This window comes from Anopheles nili, chromosome 3, assembly GCF_943737925.1.
Source record: "Anopheles nili chromosome 3, idAnoNiliSN_F5_01, whole genome shotgun sequence".
Classification (NCBI taxonomy): domain Eukaryota; kingdom Metazoa; phylum Arthropoda; class Insecta; order Diptera; family Culicidae; genus Anopheles; species Anopheles nili.
This window is the reverse complement of record NC_071292.1, coordinates 58,057,771-58,080,495: the sequence shown is the minus strand read 5'-3', so window position 1 is coordinate 58,080,495 and position 22,725 is coordinate 58,057,771. Positions and strand designations below refer to the sequence as shown.

At 47.3% G+C, this 22,725-nt stretch overlaps 3 protein-coding genes across 3 annotated transcripts in view; 1 reads left to right on the top strand and 2 right to left on the bottom strand.

The window, feature by feature from the left end:
• The window catches only part of LOC128725292 (uncharacterized), a 77,538-nt gene extending 65,014 nt beyond the window's left edge, over nucleotides 1–12,524 (bottom strand). The window contains exons 1-2 of the mRNA XM_053819026.1: nucleotides 12,045–12,524; nucleotides 9,326–9,445 (exon numbers count right to left, since the gene is read on the bottom strand). Coding sequence (XP_053675001.1) covers nucleotides 9,326–9,445; nucleotides 12,045–12,524 — 600 coding nt within the window. The remainder of the gene's footprint in view (nucleotides 1–9,325; nucleotides 9,446–12,044) is intronic.
• A 2,702-nt stretch (nucleotides 12,525–15,226) lies between these two features.
• LOC128727480 (uncharacterized) lies at nucleotides 15,227–21,593 on the top strand. The gene is made up of 7 exons (XM_053821397.1): nucleotides 15,227–15,502; nucleotides 15,600–15,659; nucleotides 17,983–18,650; nucleotides 18,720–19,009; nucleotides 19,077–19,303; nucleotides 19,389–20,241; nucleotides 20,309–21,593. Exons 1-7 carry the CDS (start codon nucleotides 15,227–15,229, stop codon nucleotides 20,914–20,916), a joined length of 2,982 nt encoding a protein of 993 aa, XP_053677372.1. The 3' UTR covers nucleotides 20,917–21,593.
• A 190-nt stretch (nucleotides 21,594–21,783) lies between these two features.
• On the bottom strand, nucleotides 21,784–22,373 carry LOC128725483 (U3 small nucleolar ribonucleoprotein protein IMP3-like). The gene has a single exon (XM_053819235.1). The coding sequence runs from the start codon at nucleotides 22,333–22,335 to the stop codon at nucleotides 21,790–21,792; it is 546 nt and encodes a 181-aa protein (XP_053675210.1). The 5' UTR covers nucleotides 22,336–22,373; the 3' UTR covers nucleotides 21,784–21,789.
• Nucleotides 22,374–22,725: the final 352 nt, after the last annotated feature.

Sequence of the window (22,725 nt, the reverse complement as noted above, 5' to 3'; positions counted from 1 at the left end):
TCGTTAACGCGTAGCCAGCATACGCATACGCCATCGTACGCACGCGACCAAGTCGATGGGTTTTGCCTGCAGCATCACTTCTCCACTTCGAACTCGCGCAACGACTTGCCACCGGCTTACTCGTCGCCCGCAGGCGCAGACACGCCAACAACCTGCAGGAAGATCCAGCGACAAGCGCGCCAAGGGATGTTGGGTCGCCGCGGCAAGGGCCTTACGCGCTGATTTCTTACTTTCGCCCCGTTCCCAGAACGAAACCGGTCTCGTTCGCGTGTTGCCCCGGTCTGTGCGCATGCGCTCACGCACGGGAATGCGCTCACTTAGGTGCTCGCGCTTGGACACTTGGCTAGATGTGGATTTGGTTTCCTCTTCCTACGGTGGATATCGCGTGGCATGGCGCTTGCTTGGCTCGTGCATGCTTCACCATGCCCAACGCATGTAGGAAGCCGCCTTTGGGTGAAGATTTTATCGCGCTTAATGTTGTTTTTCATTGGATTTCCCTCACACCACCGCCAGCCACACTTCCGGCACGATCGTTCTCCAGCTGATCGCCTTGTCAATAGGCGTAGCAAAACGGGGGAAATATTCAAAATCCCGTCCACGCTGGCTATTCTGCGCACAAACGCCACTGCACGTGAGTCACCGTCGCCCAAGTGAAATGCACTGAACAGCAGAGGCGTTCATTCACAGCGATATGCATCGAGGAAATCCCTTCAGGCCTCAGGCTCATCAACGCGTGGACCCCGAACCACGCAGCTTCATTGATTAATACCGAAGATTTTACGGCCACAGATGCAGCAGCCGTCCGCTCGGGTTGCGCTACTTTCGCAGCCGCTCACGCAAGCAAACACCTCGCGCGCAAGCTGAGCGTTACATACGGTGTGTCTCGCGGAAAATGTGCTGCCGTGGTGTGCGCGGACGAAGAACAGGTTGGGGTTGATGCCGGACAGGCCATCGGATATTTCGCTTCCTTGTTTCCGGCCGTACACTCGACGCGATGCTCGGTTGCAATCGAGCGCGAAGCATCGCTTGCATGCGATTGGGAAAACAAAAAAAGGAAATGTAAGCCGGGCGGTGGCTGGAGAAAATCATAAAACCTCCGCAACTAAACAACAAACATGAATAGTTTATTTACTGCTTTTTCTTCCCAGCTTGGGGGCCGGGCAGTGAATCATCGATGCTGTAAAAGGGTGTTGAACGTCTGTTGTGGCGTGTAACGATGCAAAAACATCTGGTTCTGATTACGCTTGAATTCTTGTGTTCAGCGCCACTCATCAGGTTTAACAAAGCAAATTAGTCTCAACCAATTATCAAACACTAATATGGTCAAAAACTAATTGGCCCGTGAAATCCCATCAAAAATCAATTATAATATGTCTACCATATGATTTAAGATTGCTACACGGCACTATATCCGAACCACCGAAGCAATCGTTCTGCTCAGCATTGCCAAAATTATTCACCCAAAATACGATTCGTTTCCGGTTTTGGGACCAGTGCAAACGTGTTCTGACTCAAGGCGCCCGAAACGAGCGAATTTAAAACCCCACACAAACGAAATCATTAGAACCTACGTAAAACAAGGCTCGGGAAAGTTCATGTACGGAATTTATAATGACGTGCGCAATGCAGATAACGGCCGCGACAAACCTCCTGCACTGGGTGCGACAAAAGCACCGTCGTTTGGAGGAGTTTTTCGTTGCTTTCTGTCAGACAGCTCTTAAGGGTAAGCTGACACAAATAATATAAAATATTTTCAAACAGCTTTACGTTGAATGTGAAACGAACGAAGCGTCGATTTCAAAATTGAAATATTTCGAAAAGATCCATTATATTCCCTGCACATTAAAGTGAATGTGCAAAACATTCACCTTAGATTGAAAAATTATTACCCTGGAGTGTTTATATCTACCCATAAGCACCAATAATTTCCTTCGATCAAAAGGATAACCCTTCCAACTTGCTTGTGAAAATTACCACCTAACTGGCTGCCCACAAAGTTGCATCATTCGGTATCAATTTGGAGGCAGAAATAAATAGGCCATCAACAAACCTCGATATTTCTCCCGACATCATACCAAATTACAATGCTGTAAGGTCCGGGGTCCTCCTCCTGCTCAACACGCGTCCTTCCTTTCTAACAACGCATTCGAACGAAAATGAACTTTTGCGGTAAATTGAAAAACGGCCTGGCAGTAACAACTAGGCAAGCAGCGTGGCAAAAAAAGGCGTCATAATAATTCAAAACATGAGTAAAAGCAGCTACTGGTTCAGGGCAAACCCCGGCGAAAAGAAAAACCATCATCGAAAAGCGAAAGAAATTGAGATCAAGATTAGCCTTAACGATTGCTAATGAAAGACTATCTGGAGCGGCGACCGACCTGGAGATCGTTGGGCTTCGCACCATACACACCCGACGACGGTGTACGGGGGTCAAACGTGCGGTGTTGGCTCGAGAAAAAAAAATCGCTCACACAGGAAAGCGGGAAAGTCGGGAATGGGCTCATCGCGCGTATCTCGGGCTAACACGCCAAGTAGGCAAGTAGATTGCGCCGGCCCACTGGAACAGCTCTTCGGAAAGCTGATTTTTGCTCTTTTACAACACCTGCCCCGGAGGCGACGAAAGAAATCGCACTTACCAGCGCCCCCGGGGGCAGTTGCGTATTTGGAAAATTGGAGCCCAAACAACAACAACTTTTCGGCTAGCCTTGGTGAACGAGCGCGCGCGCGCGTACACTAGCCCACCACAAGATGGCCGATTTCCGCGGAAAAGGCGGAAAGAAAGGAAACGACAGGGGTATCGGCTGACCGCAAAAGCTTGAATGGTCATTAAACAATCAATTTTCGGAGCACGGGTACCGTCGTCGCGCGGGTGAGCGCTCTAAGACAATCACTTCCTCATGGATGAAGGCGTAGATCGTTAACAGAAATGATGGCTACTTTTAGGCCGCGCGGTCTCTCGGAGGATCGCAAAAGTCATACGCCACGCCACCATAACCAGGCCTGGTCATAACGCCAATCAACTCGACTCGCAAGGATCGGACAAACTGTCCAATAATGCGATCCTTCACCTCGGTCGCGCTGCGGCACGCTGGAAAAAAGGAAGGCCCATGCGCGCTAAATCGATCAACCGATTACGGCGAGGGTGGTACTTTGCAGGCGTTTAGGCACAAAAATTGTTGATGGAGTAAATGGCGAACGTTCCGACAGCCGACGTGAACCGAGAAGCGACTCCGGACGGCAAAGAATCGTCTTGTTTCACGTCAACACTTCGGAAACATCGTGCACCCTCTCTCTGCGAAACGGGCAGCAGCGAAAATTGCAACGCAAAATCATTCGCACCCCCGGCAAAGTGGTCGAAATCGAGACCAGAGGTGAGCTGACCTTTCGGCCAATTTTCGATCGTTTCGCTCCATCATCTCCATACGTAGGAAGGTTGCTTCCTTCCCCCCTTTCTAATGGGTGCAAAAGTTCAAACCACCTCGAGGGCACCGTCGGGGGCACTGCAAATGCGCGTGGAGAGGCGCGATTAATATTAGGCGAGAGCCGAGTCGCGAAATTATCCTTCCCATTCCGATTTTGGTCTTTTTTTTTTGTTACACCCGCCGCCTCCCTCAATGCCACACAATTTTACGGCCTTTTTTTTGGCAAAAAAAATAGAAACCGAAGGTAAAACGATGATGCGGGAAAGCTTTCTTCACACCGTTCCACGCTCGTGTGATCGACAGCCAGACGTTTGATCGTCTTTTGGCAGCGAAAAACTTACACATTTTGAGTGAACCAACAGTTTTGATATTTTAGGAGAACAGAAGCATATTTCTTACGATTCCCAACAACCTGCTCTGCTCGAGCAACATACGGAGAGACGGAAGACGATGGCTGCATAATAGTATGAACCCCTTGTTAAGCACCCGAATTGGGCCATCGTGTGATAGTGCGCTCTGCCACGGATAATGACGCTAAACAGCGCGAAAAGCGAGGTCGACTGGAAATGTGATACACGCGCAGCATAAACATACACCCGCAGCATACCGACCAGCGAGCAACAGGTGTTGTTTTTCGCACAGACCCACATTCACGTTTACGTGCTCGCGCTGCCTGAAACAACGCACATGGTATGATTGCCGATGGTTTCGGGGAAGGGAAAATGTGCGTGAGCTGCCTTGCGACATCCGATACGGGGAGCCGGTTGCTAAGAAGCACCCCAGGTCTACAGCTCCTCGGTTCGATAGGTGATAGTAGCTACAACCACACACTGGTGTTTGTTACTGAAATCGGTATACTACCCATTGAGGAGGCACTTCGCACACATGCGGGAGTCAGTCAACCGAAATTCTGGCCCCAAACGTTAGCCAGTTTTCGACACTCCAAACCTACCCCATGCGCGCATGAGCGTTTCAGTGCGCATATTTCACCCTTGCAGCATGCATACACACGACGCACACCCCAAAAGTACGCCATATGCTCGCACACCAGCGCATTATGGACAACAAAAAAACAAGCACCCTACCAGAAGCGAACTCACCTGTACGCATGAAAAGCGCGACGCGCGGAGGATTTTCCACCGGCACCGGCACATACACACTCATCGTGGGGGTGCGCGTTACCCCCACACACACACATACGACGGTGTCGGCCCTCTCCTCATCCTGGGGCCGCCGTTTAGCTAAGCCTATCTCGAAATCAAATTCGACACAGATCGATGCACATCAGCGAACATTCACTGTCGTGAAACATTACTGGCGCGTTTGCGAAGAGGGGCGGCGATTGCACCGGAACGGAGAGGACATGCAAGGGCGGGCAACAGAAACCCCGGGAGGAATACCCGGGGGAGCCTCACCTGGCCTGGGTTGGGTTATGGGCAGCACAAAATTCCAACGGGAGCACCCCTAACGCGGTTGGAAGAATGATGGTTTGTATCCTGCTTTGGTTGCGACCCTTTCTCTGAATGCATATGTTCTACCAGAACCATCGGTATGAACAGGTTACGAAACGTTAAACCACAAACAGAAGCACTATTGGTGGTGCGAATGCAACTCAATTGAAAAGCGTATATCAACAGGAATCTAGTGACTCACTCAGAGACCAAAGCATCACGCCATTTAATGTTAGGAATTAATTGCCTTACGAAGGTTGGTATATAATGATTTTTTTATTGGGCACATCCACCGCCGATCAGTAGGACTGTGGCAGTATATCATTTGTAGAATTTTCTTAGAACTCATATTAAATCTACTAAAAAAAACTTTGGTAGATAACTTCACACCTTTTGCGATGTTTTTGTACCACACTGTGCTAGTTGATTTCACCTGTACTTGAACGACGACAGGTAGCATGCCATACCAGAAGCAGCGTATTGTTTATTTGAACATTCACTCTCGGTACACCGGTTGCCTCCCGCTGTGGACGGCGCCCCAGCTTCTTGGGCAACATCGGAGAAGCACCAGGTTGCAAGCGCACGCGGCTGCGCAGTAGAGCGTGACCATACGTGAGCCAGAATCTTGAACCGCAACGATCAAGATCTTGTGCCGCCGTGTGACGACGGAGCTAGGCGCGTCTCTCGATGCTTAAGGACATCTCGCTCCGACCATGCCGCATTCCATTAAGTACACCGATTTCGAAACCCTTTTGCTTGATAGGATTTAGTGGGTTTAGGGCGAAGCAACACATCATGACCCGCTGGCCTGTGTAGTACCACACCCAACATCCCTCCCAAGGCGATCGAGGGGTTAACCCTCCATAAAGATGTCCCTTCTCAACGAGCGCCCTCTCAGTGGACGCCCGTGGAAGCTTATTGCCACGACTTAATTACGAAATCAAACACCAAACGGATTGTAGGCTGGTGTGGCGCGACAAGCAAGCATTGACTCCCTCGTTTCGAGTAAAATGTTCGAATTCCAATCGACCTGCAAACGTGGGCAGCAAGCCAACCGTTGGCTGGGACCCGGACTTTACGGCCAAACGCGTCCGACAATTTATCTCCCAACATAGCCTTTCGATCTCGGTCAAGATTGTGCCGCACCGTAGTACGATTCCGTGAACGTTTGATTCTTTTATGCCATCTTAACGTTGGCAGGATCCACGGCGCAAGTCTACGGCGAGGCACCGGTGGTGGTGATGGCAACTCGAGACGACCGCAGGAGGTCATTTAGTACTTTCTAGTTTCTCGATTTGAACGTGTTTTGCGCTAATGCTAACAACACTTCAAGACGCCCAAGCAGCAGCGTGATGTATGGCAGGCCCCTTCCATGAGGCTCGTAGTACCTCACAGAACCCGACATAGCTTGAACCTCCCTTGCCAAGGACATCAGGCGATCGCTGTTTTGTTGAAAGGGGACCCGATTAGCTGTAAAACACTGGCACATCGTGGGAACCGAAGAACACGTTTCCGGGGTGTTTTGAAATTAGCATACAATCCCTCTTTTACGGATTCCTTTTTAAGCGCAAGTTGATAATCATTTTGGAATAGATAGAGCTAGCCAGATATATTCTACCCGGCCACCAAATAAAAGATTTTCGCTAACGTTAATCAAAGTTTATGCGTTTTTCCTTTGTTTCATTTCAATTTTCAATGGACTACTAACATAAATTTGGCTTTTTATTTACCCTAACATATGTACGGAAGCATCCAACATCCCTACCATAGAATAAATTCTACTATGTCAATGTAGAGCAAATTCAATTCGGAAGCAGTCGAGAAGTTAAATGACGGCAGACACAGGCTATACATTATGTCTATGTCAAGAATTTGGGGCAACATAAGCAATGCTCTAAAACTTGGCACAACCATGCGAGCTGCCATTTACTTTTTTCAAAGCTTCACCCCAGCCGCCTGCCGTCAGTGCGTAACGACATACGACGTGTTAGTTTGGACAGATTTATTATTGTAAAAATTCATCGATCACCCCACAAAGGAAGGAAGCCGCGTGCTCCAAAGTGAATATCTTCCGCGTACGAGCGCCAGCGGCCCTATTTAGCGATTGTTGAACCAGAACACCAATTCAATTATCAAGCATAACAAACTCAACGAGTAAACGATTGTAGCGAAGCCCTGGATAGAACTCATTTTCGATTCGGCTTGGTGAAGGCTAAGCCACCAAACGGTGGCGACGTATTTATTAGTAACGGTCGTTCGGCTCACCAGGTTTTTTTTTTTGGTTTTTTATAACTCAAAAAGCACGCCGAAATCGCATCGCTCCTTCGTATCGCAAAACCCATCCATACGTTGAAATTTTCCGCTTCCACTTCCTGGCCGATTGAGCAGGCAACCCGTCAGTCAACCAACCACGGTCTGATTTATTGCACTAGCTAATGACACACCGGTATAAATTATCGTCATTCCAATGCTCCCCCAGTAGTACGCAATGAAGGGTTTAATTTATGAATTAAATTTACGCCATTCGAAATAAAAAAATACACACGCACACACATCCGTATGATTTTTTACAGAATAAAAATTGCGTAAACTTATCACAAAGTACCGCAGAGCAATATTTTCCGTCGAACGCAATGGCTATTTCAGAACTCGACACCGAGAAGGACACCACGGAACGCACAACCTCGAGTTCATGGGCAGATTGATTTGCCGCATTTTCCTCCTTCTGGTATCCAAACGCCGATCGAACTGAAATTCGATTGAACCATCTTTCGAACGGATGTTTACTGACCTTCTGCCTGATCGCACTGAGCGCGCCTCAGAGTCGGCAGAACAAACGGAAAACTATGCGGAAAGAACGGAAAACCCGCCGGAAAATGTGCCTTTTTGGTGCAGATACCGACCACGATAAGAATGCGTGTCGGAGGCAACGGTGCTCGATGGCGGAGCATTTCAAAAACTATGCGTGATAAATTCGGCAATTCAAATTAAAATATGCCACTTCCTCGCTATTCAAGGAATTCGCTCGCACCAGGTGGAGAAGTGGAACGGTGCTTAGGCGAGCGTTTTTATTTACTCTGCCCCGATTGCCTGAGACGGCAGTTCCACCCCAAATAGAGAGAGAAAAAAAACTGCCCCCGAAATTACGACAAAACTGTAAGAAAGCATCGAAAGAGCGTGGAAAAATAAATCACCCGCAGATAATCGCAAACAACGGTACCGACCAAGAGAGGTGCGCGATTGCAAACCGCACTGCTAGCCGAAAAAAAAATAAATAAAAGAAGGAAGATTTTCTTCTTCACTATTCTGCTTTCGAAAAGCGGAAAAAACAACCCCTAGAGGATGTTAGTGGAACGAACCTTTTTTTTTCACACCACCACACCGAACGCCAAAGATAATCCAGTTCTTCTCTATCTCTCTCTCTCTCTCTCTCTCGAGGGAACCACACACCGACAACGGTTCGCGCTCCAAAATTACTTAATTGGCAGTTCATTACTGCGTTCGGCTTCTTCGCTACTAGTGGACCGTGAATCCGTGCATCGGAAAATCGCGCCTCTCACCCATCTTTTGTGGCCTCCCCCCGTGCATTAAACTTTTGGTCGCAGCTCTCTTTTCTTTTTTTTTTTTTTGCTGTTCGTCCCACCTTCACGTTGACATTGTTTCGCGGATACGATTCTTCCTGTGCGATATCACGAGCCCCTCCATCTGAACGCCATTTGCCATGAGAAAGCAACGTCGTGGAAACTCGTCGCTGCACCAACGGCAAGTAGCGGGAGCGCCACCTGTGCGCGCGTTTGGGGAGTGATTTTCTAGTGCGATTTTCCACCATGGAAACGCGTCATCGTAATCGACCAGAGCGATGAGAGCCGCAGCCACGTAACCGACAACAGTAGCCCCCCAACACCGTGAAGATGAGGACGCTCTTGAAAATCAAAAAAACACACAGCTGCTGCAAAGCAAACAATGCTGGGAAGGAAAAGAAAAACACAAAATTTCTAAAAAAGCAAATTACGTATGGAGCGCCTCCGCCCGACCGGTCGGCACGATAGGAGGTAACGAATGCAGGAAAATGAAATGCACTAAACGACTGAATTATATCGACCAGCAACATGGCGCCGCGTCCACATGGCGCAGAGCGAAAGAAGCAAAACAAAATAATTCAACAAACCGATACATGTCAAGGTTGACGTGGCCTGGCTAATAGACTGTACGAACAAATATTATGCTCCCCGGCGTGGGCGCCCGGGTGCGAAATACGGTAGAAACTGACCCACTGCGCGGGTGCTGCTACCGAGATACGATAAATAATTAATTCGTTTCGGTTATCGTTAAATAATTTTGCCATTGCATAAGCCACATCGTACATGGGGGTTTTCACGAACCGAACGGTGAATGCGGATCCCACAGCACGGGATCCTCCCACCCACAATCACATCCCTGGGGGTAGTTTACCTTGCGAAGACGTAAAACTTCTATCTCGTTGCCTTCGATGGATTTTCTCGATGCCAGCGTGCCGTTCGGTTTGAGTCCTATGGCCCGTTTTGCGGGGCTGCTGTTGGCCGATTTTACTTCCTGCAAGGAGATAGAAAGCAAGGAGCAATTATTAGTAAATGCAAAATTAGCAATCAATTTTCATCCCAACCTCAGGAATTAGCCGTGGCATGACTAAACAATCGGAGAAATTTTCTTCAACAGTCTGTTTTTTTGTGTCTCGGGTCGTTCGCGATCGAACCAAATTCGCCAGCCTTCACCCGTCCATCATCGGTGGAAATGGGTAGGAAATGGTGCACAAATTTAGTGGAAAACTATCGCCCGTTGTTGTAGGAAAATTGGACATATTTTTTGTTGTTGCTGTTTTCGCGCAAACACCCGTTATGGATTCAAGCGCGCCTTGCTGCACACGATGCTCCCAAATTGGTCATTTGGTCCCGCGACCGACAGAGGGTTTCCTTATTACGGGTTTATTGCGACCGAGGCGGAACCCCGCGTTTGATGGGACTTTATTTTTAGGTGTTGATGATGGTCCTCCTTGCGATCGTAGCCCCCGACGAGCGTATTAGCGATCTGTCACTGCGCAACGGAACGAAACGCCGGCAGCCCGAACGATCTGTTCTGGGATGAATCATACGGGCAGGTCTCAAAGCCATCCATGGGATCGACGATGCGCCGGTGCATTCATCAGTGCATGATGGATTTCAGAGTAAGACCCCCCACACCTAACGATACCACAGACGCGCGATGTTTGGAGCTCATTTGGCCTCGTCTGATGTTAAACCGGCAGTAAATCTTTTTCAATCTTAAAAGAGGTACCATTAATGTGCTACGAAAAAAAAGGTGGCTAGCTCACTCAATTGAAATAATTTTAAAAGTTAAAGTAACCCAACAAAACCCACGTTTGGCTATGTATTCTTGAAAGGATAATCACGCCATTTTGGTAACGATCTTTAACTCGAATTTAGCTTCTTTCACCGCACATTCGCTACATCGCACCATCATCTCAAGGGTCACACGTGCGCCCCCTCCAACCAAGCCAAGCTGTAAATTGCGTGCGCGATATGCCAAGTCCATCTACACCTCCGTGGCGTCACACAGAAAAAGGCGACACAAAATTGCGTTTTCTATTTTTACTGCTCATACGACGCCGGTCGTACGCATGCACACACACAAAAGCGCACTGCATCGGGCGGTGGTGTGCATAAGTCACGGCACGAGACAAAAAGGGTGCCAGGGGCAGCAGGGACATCCTCCGCAGCCTCCTCGTGGATGGAAAATTGATGACGGAACGGGGAAGCCAGTTTGACGAGAGTGACCGAAAACGAAAACGACCAAAAACGAAAATATAAAACGATCACCACCGCACAAACACACAAAAAAACCCCTATTTGTGCACTCTGATGCACCCGCGGTACCGATGCACCGATACGCGGAAAACGCGGCTCCCCGTGATCGGCATGGGGCATGTTTTGCATTCCCGCCGATCAGCACTCGTATTACCGAATGAAAACATGCACACACCCGATGCCGTCCCAGAACCGGCGTTGCTAGCGATTGGAGGCAACAAAAACCTGACACATTCCTGGCGCGGCACAAAATAATACATTCTCGATCGCTAAACACCCTTATCCTGTCCTGTCCGTCACGAGCGCGCTATCGGCATTCCTGTGTCCCGCGCGCCCGTTTGCTGTTGGTCAATCGGGAGCGAGCGGAAAAGCGTGGAAATCCCAAATATAAAACCAAATCCGAAAAGGTTCATCGCTCCGAGTGACTTATACCGAAGCGGGTTGCGCTTTTCTTCGAATTTCACGCAAAAGGTGCAGAGCCCTGGGAGAGCAATGTCTCGATAACGACTGGAGCACCGGCAGCGAAAGGAACGGAAAGTGCGAAGCAATAGAAAAAAAAGCATAATTAGCATAGACCTTGGACGATTATCGGGGCGAGCAGCGCACCAGGAGATGTAATTTGTCGTCTGCACCATCAAACACCCTATTCTCGCCGCCACGTGACGCCTTTTCTCTCTGCTCTCTTCCCAACAAAAAAAAAGGGGCAACATAAAAACCCATCCCACCTTGACACCTTGAAGCAAGGGTTGATATCAGATCGCGCCAGGCAATATAATTACCGACACGATCGGGAGGGGAGTGATTTTCCCAACGCAATAAAGGTGCTAATTGGGCCTGCGGGTCCTCGGCTTAAGATGGCTGATTAGAAAGGGCCACGATCACAAAAAAGCGCATCGGCCGGGCCAGATGATGGAAACCGATAGATATGTTAAACAAATTGATCTAGCTAACGAGAATGCTTTCTGCTTTTGTTTTAGAGGCGCCGCCTAATTCTGGGTATCTTTGGGGCTAGAATTTCAATTACGTAACCTCGCGATTCCATGCTAATTGCTGCCAATCCAAGGATTACATTTTTTCCACCCTTGGGAAGTGTGTCTCTCGTATTCATTGGTTAGGTGTCCAGCCATGGAAGAAAGGCGTGGACGAGCCCAGTAATGTGTGTTATGTGGGAATTATTCTGCTTCGCGGTGGAATCTACTATTCAAAAAACTGTTCCCATCCCTTTTTGGGGGCATTCGTCGGATGGGTGGCTTCTACGAAAAAAAACCTCCCTGTAATCCCAAAACAAACAGCTTATCGTCTTCCTCAACAAAGAGGAAACCAGAACCTACCTGTCCCTTGGCGTAGTTCCAGAGCGTTTTCACGATGCCACCGTTACTGGCCTCGATGCCGTTCAGTGACGCCACATCAGGATCGCTTTCGCCGCGCACCCCACCTTCGCCCTCCTCCTCGTACACCGGCGAGGCGGCCGAAGGTGTGCCCATCATCATCATCATCATCATTGGGTGTGTGGAATTGGCCTGTCCATTCACCGGATCACCGGCACCATCGTCGTTGCCCGTGATCGGATCAAAGTTCACATCGAAATCCAGCGACCGGGTGAAGTGCTGATCTGCCCCACCATAAGGGCCGCGCCCTCCGTGGCCACCACTTCCACCTCCACCCGGCCCTTGACTGAACGACAGCGAACGGGCGAATGAGCTTTTGAAGTAGTGGCACGGGGCGGCTGACGACGTCACGTCGAATTCGCTCCGTTTCTTCGGTATTCGCACCTCGTTGCTTTGCAGATGGGTTTCGATTGTTTTCGACATGATGGTGATGCTACGCGGGGGAAGGTAGGAGGAGAAGGAGGAGGTACCGACAGCTGTCACGTTGAAGGAAGTAGTTTGACGGAAGCGCTCTCTTCGCCGGAAGCGGAGAACCGAGCTACGGAAAGAGAACGCACACGTGGGGTTGCGAAACGATTGGCTGCTTTACAAATGCACTACACAGAACAGTGGCACCTTGCGGCGCATTTTGCCGGGTTATGACGAATTACACTTGGGCACACGCACGCACGGATGTTTCTAAAAACGCAACCAATTGGTTCACACACAACGCAATGGACACAGAGACACGCGGCCTACCGGAACACAGACGGTCCCTGTTTTAGAGGAAATTATAATCAGAAGGATTCGTTGACACTACCAGCTGCAAAAGCACCAACACGATGTTTGGATCGCCCGGCACAGCACCTAAATACATTAGAAGCCAAAAATGGCACCACATCGAGGCGCCATTGTGGTTTGTCAATACAACACTAAACGCACTAACCGGCAACTTTTCAACACCGGCACCGTCCTAATGCTAGACGGTCTGGGTCGGCGTATTGAAACCAAATAAGAAATAAAAACCGACTTGTGTTCTGAAACGTAACGGGACAGCTTCCGCACACAAAACCGGCATTTTTCACGACCGTGCGCCAAACTTAACCACCACTACGTCTGCCCGGTCTGCCTAGCCTGGCGGAACGATACTACTACTCACGAATATCCTGCTCATTCGCTAGAGGTCCTGCCATGCCGCACACTGTCGTAAAAGCGCATCGTGCTTTCAAAGGAAGAGCTGTCCTTCCAGGCGAAACAAATTACAAATACATTCTAGTGAGCGTGCTTGCATGCCCGCCAAAAAAAAAGTGCGAGACTGCTTATATGGTATACTTTAAAAATACTGCTTTCGAAAAAAGTAAATTAAAAAAAACATTGCATAGGCGAGAAAGACCTGAAGTTTAAAAGCTTTTAGCCGTTTTTGAAAAGAAAAATTGATTTACTGTATGGCTAATAAGTTCGCTCACTGTGAATAATTATACAAATCTAAATACGTTAAATTAATAATAATAATAACAAGATTATAACTAAATCTAACACAAACTTTTGTTATTAAACATAGTAATAGATCATGGCCCTCTACGTTCGATCGCGGAAGTTCACACTTCAGTTATGCTAAACTATTGCTACATAAACGGTATTTTTCAGGTCTACGAAAGCTGTAACCTTTCGTTATAATACCTCTGTCTCACTGTTAGTTACGGTATGCGAAATTAATTATAACACACATAAACAACTTCACGTTTTGTACCACGAACCTAGAACACGCCACGCCAGACAAACGGGAAACACTTTCGTTTTCTTTTCACCATAGACCGGCAATCGCGGTAATTCTTAGTACCCCACAAATAACACTAGCAAACTTCAGTTATATGAAAGGGATTGAAATGATTTGTATAAGAAATTGCAATAAATGGACATTAAATTCGAAGCTCTTCCAAAAGCCTCGGAATCAAAATATATTAAACACTCGTTTTACTTATTTGCGACAGGAGCTCACTCACGCAATTCACATCCGTTTCATGCACTTTTTGAAATTCGTTCCTTTTCACTGTTTGTCTGATGGTGTCTTCTTGTTGGTAGTACTTTTACATTAACTCACTGTCTTACGTTTTGTTTTACCAGTTTACTGAAACAATAGAGCAAACGCAAGGCACGGAACAACGAATATTACGTCCACACGCGACCAGCTTTTTTGAAGAAATAGTTTTTTACCGAATGGATAGCATACCCATATGCTCTGCTTACAGCGCAACTACACTGCACCACTGAAGTGTGCTAGTGTGGCACTACCAGCCACACTCGAGCTGTATGTAATTAATTTTGAATGTAATATTGCACTGAACTATATCATTAAAAAAATCAAATATTTTACGCTAACCGTAGAACATTTATTTTTCATTTACATTGCAAATACAATAAGTTTTAACGATTGTATCGCATACACTAGTGTCACACATTTTTCAATGACGTATTCTGAAAACTTCTTTACTTCAAAATGTCGTAGTACAATTTCAAACTTAAAACTAAATCAATGCAACACGGTTTGAATATTATTTAGCACTTTAATAAAAATAAAGTTTTTCATTAATTTTAAAAATGTATGGCTTTTAAATATCATGCATGTTTTGTTAACTTATCGTTATTCGATGTTCGCTTCGATTCGAACGTCAAAACGAGGCAATGCTACTTTCGTGTTAAATCTGTCATTTAAGCCAGATGAACTTTTGCTGTGCTTGTGGGCTAACCAAAGCTATTTTTTCGGTGTTAAAAGTGAAATTTCAAGACGTTTTATCACTAAAAGAGTATAAAATCTGCCGCAATCCGTGAGTTCAAGTTAAACCCCGCTAAAAAAGAACATTTGTGATACAGGTAATACTGTTTCTATTACATATGCCGCTGCAGATTGCTTAGCGTCTGAAGCCCGTGTGTTCCGCCATATTAGAATTAAATGTGTATAAAGTTCTGAAATTGAAACAACCGCACTAGAAAAAACAGAGAAACTTTCCTGTTCTTTAAGCGGCATAATCAATTTGTTTTTATTCAAAATTAATCGATTTCTATTCTTTTTGTTTATTACAGGCATTGATTTCGCCTAGTGGAGAAAAGATAAAAGAACAACAACAAGAAGAACAAGTTTGTTGAAAATGGTTTTACGTGGTATGAGAGGAGGGTACCATACTCGCGGTGGTAGTACGCGAGGCACCGGTCGAAGCTCGTACCATGGCGGAAGTGGTTACCATTCGAACCACAACAGCAGCAGCTATGACAACAGGAACGACACGCGAAACAGTCGGTATAGCAGCAGCGGCGGTGGCGGCGGCTATGATTCCCGAAACTCGCGGTATGATTCCGACTCAAGGTACTCGCGGCATGACAGCCGCAATGACGGCTACAAGCGATCCAACTCGTCGAAGTACGAGGTAAGTGGGCACAACGAACCTTTTAACGGTAGCATAAGACCACTTTTATGCCTAACTAGTTTACAAAAGACAAATTAACGTTTCCCTTTTCGTGTAGGATAATCGCGACCGCCGTTCGCCGGACCGCAAGCGCCCACGAAGCGAACACAACACGCAGGTAATTGTAGATCGAGGAAAAATGGTATTTACATTTTCTCAAGCCAAACCAAAATATTGACCGTAACCGATCTAAGTGCTAACCAGTCAATTTGTCATGTTTGATAATTAGATTCCCTAAGAGTGCCTACAAAGCACTTGGCTTTCTTCTGCAATGTTTGTTTTCGTTACCACTACCGGTTCACTCTTTATTATGCGTTACGCTACCATTTGTACCGTTTAAGATAGTGCATCTTTTTCAGTGAAACTTGCGTTTATTTCCCTCAGCTTAATCGATACGATGATATTGACCACCACATGCTATATTTCCATTTCGTCACGCAAATTTATTGATGATTTCTTTTTATTCCGTATTCAACATTGACAAATCCGTAAAACCGTTTGCAAAGAAGAAGAATCTCGAGATTAAGCTGCTACAGCTAACGATAATTTGAACATGAGAACGGGAGAACAAATGTCTATTGTGCATCCTCCCTCCCCATAAAGGACGAGGCTGTTCCAGTTTGTACCGAGCTCACCGTAATCCATGATCGCGTGCTACTTTATGTACGATCAATCAGCCAAACAAAATCGACCCTAAAGACTCACGTTATGGCGACAGAAACCCGTATCGAGGCTGAGTCATGGTCGAGGTATTGTTAAACATTTCTGTTTGATAGCGGAATGAAAGAGGAAAACTTGTTGATCCGTATTTCCTCTGTACGGCTCCATCTTCTTGGTACATATTCGATTCAAATGTGCAGATCAATACGTCTTCGACCGATACATACATGCATCAGGTACAAAAAAAACTATAACAATCTAATCTACCAATAGCTGCCGTTGCAATGTACGAATGAAGGATATGTTGCAGGAAGATGCGAACAGCAGCATGCTTCGTGCTGGGTCCGCTTAACTGCGCACAAAATAATTCTTTCAACATTACTAAGCGAAGAAGGTATCATGTCCTGATAATACTAGCTGCTTCGGAGCACTACCGATTCCAGTAACGAATGTGCCAGTCCCCTCGTTCGTTCCTCCTTCTGTTTATGTTGCATTCATCCATTTCCTGCTTCATCGATGGCGCTCTAGATAAGTTGAGATATAAAGTATCGTAAAGCGAGCCGCGTAGTTACGATCGTGTGTCATCGCGTTGCATAGCACTGGAGACAAATGATTCACCGGGCGCGACATTACACGTACACTACTGGAAAAGACAGCGCAGTTACGGCTGTTCTTATCGTCGTACATTATTTTTCTTTGTCCCTTATGTTCATCCGGTACTGCAAGTGCATTTTGACGGTGCCGTATATGGGTTTAGCGACAGTACAAACTGGCCAAAAGTTTCTCCAGCGGATGAACCAATCGATCCGATGCTAAATAGATCCACAAGGCATATGTAGAATTTGATGCACTTGCAATTAATCAGAGCGTTGACGAAGAGAAGGAGTATACTACCGCACTATTAGGCCCTCCGTGTAATCCGCTACAAATCTATCGAGCCCGCTATGCAATGGAGGAGAAAAATGCGTCGCATTGAGTCGGGAATAAGCAATATTCAAACTATCGTTCACGGGCGGTTCATGAAAATATGATCGTGTGCAGCATGATGTGTTATAAAAAAGCATACGAATGTTTTGCGGCTATCAAGGGTCGGTAGTATTTCGTTTTACTGTTGAAGGACATCGAAAGACAAAGAGAGATAAGGCGAGAAGATGAGCGAGAGAGAGATAGAGTGGGCGAGTAAGTGGAAAATGTTGATCAAACACAATCGATAAACAACACGTACATTCCATACACTCTATTGTCAGCTCCGTGTGTCTGGAGACTTTTTTTCGAAATTTTCAAACAAAATTGTAAATCGAAAAAAGTTTATGCGCGCGCGCGAAGCCCATGTTGCCACTGAGCACGTGTGGATTTGATCGCTACTACCGCAACTTGGACGCTGCTTCGGATGTGTGATATCTTCTGCCAGTGTTATCCCCAACTGCTTTATGCAACAGACGATCAAACGTTTATTTACTCAATTCGACAGCCGAATTTAAAACCAAAACCACCAATACATACCCTTATGCTATAATTCTAATGCAAATCTCTTCAACTCGAATTCCGGAACCCGTGGTGTTACAAACTACGATCGAACGGGGTGGTGTACGCGTTTGATATCGGGAAACGCGCGGTGGAACTCGGAACATGATTCATCTGCATCGTCGGGGTCAACGCACTGTGCATGCTGATATTCGCCCATCTGCATCCGCTCATCGAATCGTGAACGTTGGCGCAATCGTGATCGGCTCCACGCTGGATGGATATGGATGCACGGATGTCCCGTTGGACGAACGCAGGGAGGAAGCTCGAGGCGCGACTATAGCAGCAGCAGTACCAGCGGCGTTGGAGGTCGTGGCGCATCATCATCCAGCCGTTACCACGAGGGAGGCAGCTCCAGCTCGTCGTATGACAAGCGGGGCAGCAACGATCATCACTCCTCGACGTCGACTGGCGGAGACGGAGGCAGCAGCTCCAGCCGGAACAAGTTCGATCATCATCGTAGCAGCAGCAGCGCCAGTCGCAGCCACGGTGGTGGCGGCGATTCCGGTAGTTCTTACAGGTCTAGGGACAACCACTCTTCCAGCATGGGACCGCCACGGTCGGTGGCGATGCGGACTAACAACACCAGCACCGGGCGTTCGATGATGCGCCCCCCAATGGGTGGGAGCAATCGACCGCTCGGTATGGGCGGTAGTTCGTACATGGGTGGCGGAGGACTTCATCGCCGGGGAACTACTATGCGGGGACGAATCTCGCACTACCGCTCCGATGGACGGCGTGGCATGCTGCCGTCGCGCATGATCGGCGCGCACCATCGGCGAACGGATATGCGGCCGATGACTATGCACAACCGTCGGTTCCCTTCCATCAGGGGCCGTGGGGACATCCGCAGTCGCATCATGAGTGGCGGTAGTGACATGGGATCGAAGCGTTCGATGGACAGCACCGTAAAGATATCCAAAAAGTATGTCTTCTTCTCGCGTTTCAAACGACACGACGGTGTTCATTATGGTTTTTGCCTTTCCCTACCTAGAACTCTCATCAAGCGTGCCCTGCAGGCAGCTAAGGATGGATACGAGGAATCTCCATCCGACAATGAAGACGACGACGATGAGGACGATGATGGGGATGATGTCGATGCGGAACCATCGCGAGCCAAAAAGGCTAAGAAAACTGACGCGAGCCTCGCAGATGATGACGATCATATTAAAAAGGAAAAGGAAGAAATGTGGGATGACGACGACGACGATGAAGATGTAAAGCCAAAATCAACCCGTAACGATGACGATCGTGACGATGATGACGACGACGCAAACACAACCGGTGAGTACAACTTGGAGTGAGACATTCAGCAGTGTACCGTCTTCTAATATGCATTTTACCCGCTTAGGCGCTACAGCCGATGAAGGAGACGTGGAAAAAGAAGACGTAAAAGTGCAAAGCGTGATTAAGAAGAAAGTAATCAAAAAGGAGGACGCGAAGGACAAATCCGAGGATCGTAAGACATCGGACGAAAACGACCAGAAGCGTTCGACAAAGATCAACACCAAGTACCGCACGTCGACATTTATTAAGCTGACGTGCGTCCACTGCAAATTGAAGTGTGTCACCTTCAAGGTACGCTGAACCGATTGTGCGGCATGCGAATTAGGTCGCTGCATGAGCTATAATTCTGTCGTTTTTTTTGTTGTGCATATTCTAGGAATATCAAATGCATCTGTACGATCATTCACACAAGAAGAGAATGCGACAGCTTGCGATCAAGTGTCGCGAGCGCCTGCTCGAAATGCGTGCCGCGCAACGTAACGCCCAGAAGGACGAAGACGAAAAGTCCGAGGAGGCTGCTGGTGGCGAGGATGGTAAGCAAACGCAGCGAGCGGCGTTCTGTATGCTGTGTCGCTTAAATTACCGTCAGCCAAGGGCCATCCATCAGCAGTCTGAAGGGCATAAACAGATGAAGAAATTCCTGATGCCCTTCTGTAGCGTTTGCAACATCGGCTTCAAGAGCCCGATGGCGTACGAAACTCACCGTGCGTCGCTAGATCATCTGAAGATAAAGGCCCGTGTCGAGCGGTACGCCTCCTCGACGAAGGGTGACGATTCTGGAGAGGACACGCCAGCCGATGCAGGTGATCTGGTCGACATGGACAATCTGACCATCGTCGATGAGGTCGGTAAGGTGGATGAGATTTGTGAATCGGCCGTTGGTGGTGATGGGTCCTTCAAGAAGCGTACCTATTGGGATGGTGCGCGTGCAGGCACCGAAGACGATGATGATGAGGACGACGATGATGATGACGATGACGACGAAACGCAGATGATCATTGGTGAGGAGCACGTAAAGAAGGTACAGGTGCAATACTGCGATCTGTGTAATATGTACCTGCCGCGGCGATCGGACATCCAAGAGAAGATGCTGCGCGATCACTGCAAGAAACGATCCCACCTGAAGTTGTACATTCGTTTCCGAAACGACAAGAAGCTGCGCGAGCAGGCAGAGCGCATCCACAAGAAAAAGCTCAAGGGAGACAAGGAAGCGGCTAGTGGAAAGAAGGGTAAAGCATCGCCTTATGAGTGTTAGTGGATGACCCATTCTTACGCGAGACATAATTGCTTTTACAGGGGATGACAAGAAGACCACCGATGCAGGTAATTCCACCGGAGGATCTGCCGAAACTAAGACATCAGATGTTCCCGGCGGAGGCTCAACGAAATCCGGAACTGGCGGCGAAGCTGGCAATACGGAGAAAAAATTTGACGGCTCCACAGGGGCAGAATCTAAATCATCTACCGGTGCCAATTCCGCTGGTGCCGGCACTGCATTGCACGATGCCGACTCTTCCGAGGCAAATTTATCGCTGGATGGAAGCTCCAATTTGGCCTCAATCAGCGGCCCTGATGGTTCCGGAGCACTGACAGATGACGTCGATAAGCTGATGTGGCAGGTAGTGGACAACGACGATCTGGGAGATCTGCTTCGTGACGTGCAGGACGATGTCGAAGAGGAGGACGACGACAAGACAAACCTAGAGCGCTATGACAAGTTCCGACACACGGAAAAAAACGGACTTGAACAGAGATCTGACGCGGCTGGTGGTGATGGCGGCGAGGAAGATTGCGGCACCGGCAAAACCACCTCAAGTCAGGGGAAGAAAGCAACATCCGCAAATGGTGGCGAAACCGCTGCAAATGGTGACACGGGAAAGGAAACGAAATCGGTTGTAGGCTAGACAAGACCGACCCGAAATGTTCTTTCCCAGATATTTGTCATGTAAGGACCACGCGTGTGTTTGTGTGTATGGTAGAGCAGAAGATTGAGCCGCATTGTTCCACAACTAGGATGTAACGAAGCATTAGACGTTCGGATTTGTTTTAGCGTATGATTATTCTTGAGCACCATATGATTTGACTTCAGATCGTCCCACAATGTCCACGATGTCCAAACAAAGAATATTAATTGCACCCCAGTATATTAATGCAACAGCAGGACGCTTTATCTAAGTAAGGGCTGATCGGAAATGGCCATGGACGTAACATTTATTTAATGAGTTTTTTTTCCCGACGGCTGATGCATTTGATCAATTTTTCAAATCAATTATAATTGAAGAGAGACAACAGCTATTAACAAATTAATGTTCAGAAATGTTCAGCGAGAATCTAATTCTGTTCAGCGAGAAATTAATGTCCAGAAATGTTCAGCGAGAGAACACCATAACTAGCAGGGTACGGACTCCGAAAAGATGTAGATGGCAATGCAAAAGGTATTCAAAGGGAAATTATTCATTTTCATTGAATATGATTACCAACAACTACACGTTTATTTTACGGAATTGTTGAAGAATTATTACTTGCAGTGGTTTGAAGTAGAACTACATCATATTAACTGACTCAAATATACTGAAAAATATCAAAAATTTTAGTTATTGTTTTATATATTATATTATTCTATTATATTATTTTTGTTTTAGATATTGATTCCGCGAGCAGACTAGAAATGGACATATGTAATGGATATTTTCAAAACAGGGAAGGCTTCGGCTTTTTCTACAGAGGACAGCACTCCATTACTTAAAAACAACTCGCATATACTATGCTTGATTTATTCACATTTCAAAATCGTCTCGCATATCATTATACTCCTGCAGGTGTTTACGGATTGCCGAACCGTCGACCCAGGTGACGAAATCCTCCAGCGTGCGCGGCACTAAGAACGCGGGATCTTTAACTACTTCCACACCAACGCGCACGTGGCCATGCTCGACCATCTTGGTCGCATGGGACACGTTTTCCGACATCTTGTTACGCACCAGCACGAGCGGAAGTCTCCGGCGGCAGAACGACGATGCGCTGATCTTGTTCGCATTCTCTAGATCCCACTTTGTCGGAATTAAGCCCATAACGTACAGCTTCTCCAGCAGCAACGCACTCATTTCCGTCCGAAATGGGTGTTTCTGATCAATATCGGCAATCTTTTGTGCCAATTCGCGGACGTTCCGGGAAACCTTGTTGTATGCGGTGTAATCTTCACGCTTCTGCAGATGGTATTTGCGCATCACTTTTGACTCCTGCAAGCTGTTCGTTTCCTTCCAGTTGAAGAAGTCGACCTTTTTGAGCAGCTTTTGCTCGTGGAATTTTAATTTTCGCACCATTTTGCTTATAATTCAAATTACATCTGCTGCCCGATGCGTTTTTTCTCCAGCGCGTGTATTTGTTTTGATTCTGACTACCTCATTTGTTGTCAAAACAACACATGACAGCTGGATTGATAAGTTTCTAGTGCTATGTTTGTTTGATCACTGCCCAGTGGGCAATCCCATGCAAGCACCGGGATAAAAGTCTAGCGCCATTATTTACCACAAAATGCGATATTTATAATTTTTGTTCTGTAAAGGGTTGGATCCGACGCCTCCTGAAGGCTACTATAGGCTCTCCTTCCCAACTCCTACTCAATACGTCCGCGACGTACCGAACGGTAACTTGTCGTCTAAATATTCAAGCTTGGGTATACGGTGAAACCCACCCCCGTGGCGGATGGGCGA

What these genes read in the sequence shown, in the direction of transcription:
- LOC128725483 (XM_053819235.1), bottom strand. Translation starts at nt 22,335, where the DNA reads ATGGTGCGAAAATTAAAATTCCACGAGCAAAAGCTGCTCAAAAAGGTC.
- LOC128727480 (XM_053821397.1), top strand. Translation starts at nt 15,227, where the DNA reads ATGGTTTTACGTGGTATGAGAGGAGGGTACCATACTCGCGGTGGTAGT. An exon ending in GAAGCGAACACAACACGCAG is followed by an intron (nt 15,660 to 17,982) that starts GTAATTGTAGAT and finishes GGACGAACGCAG; the next exon opens with GGAGGAAGCTCGAGGCGCGA. An exon ending in AGCGGCTAGTGGAAAGAAGG is followed by an intron (nt 20,242 to 20,308) that starts GTAAAGCATCGC and finishes TTGCTTTTACAG; the next exon opens with GGGATGACAAGAAGACCACC.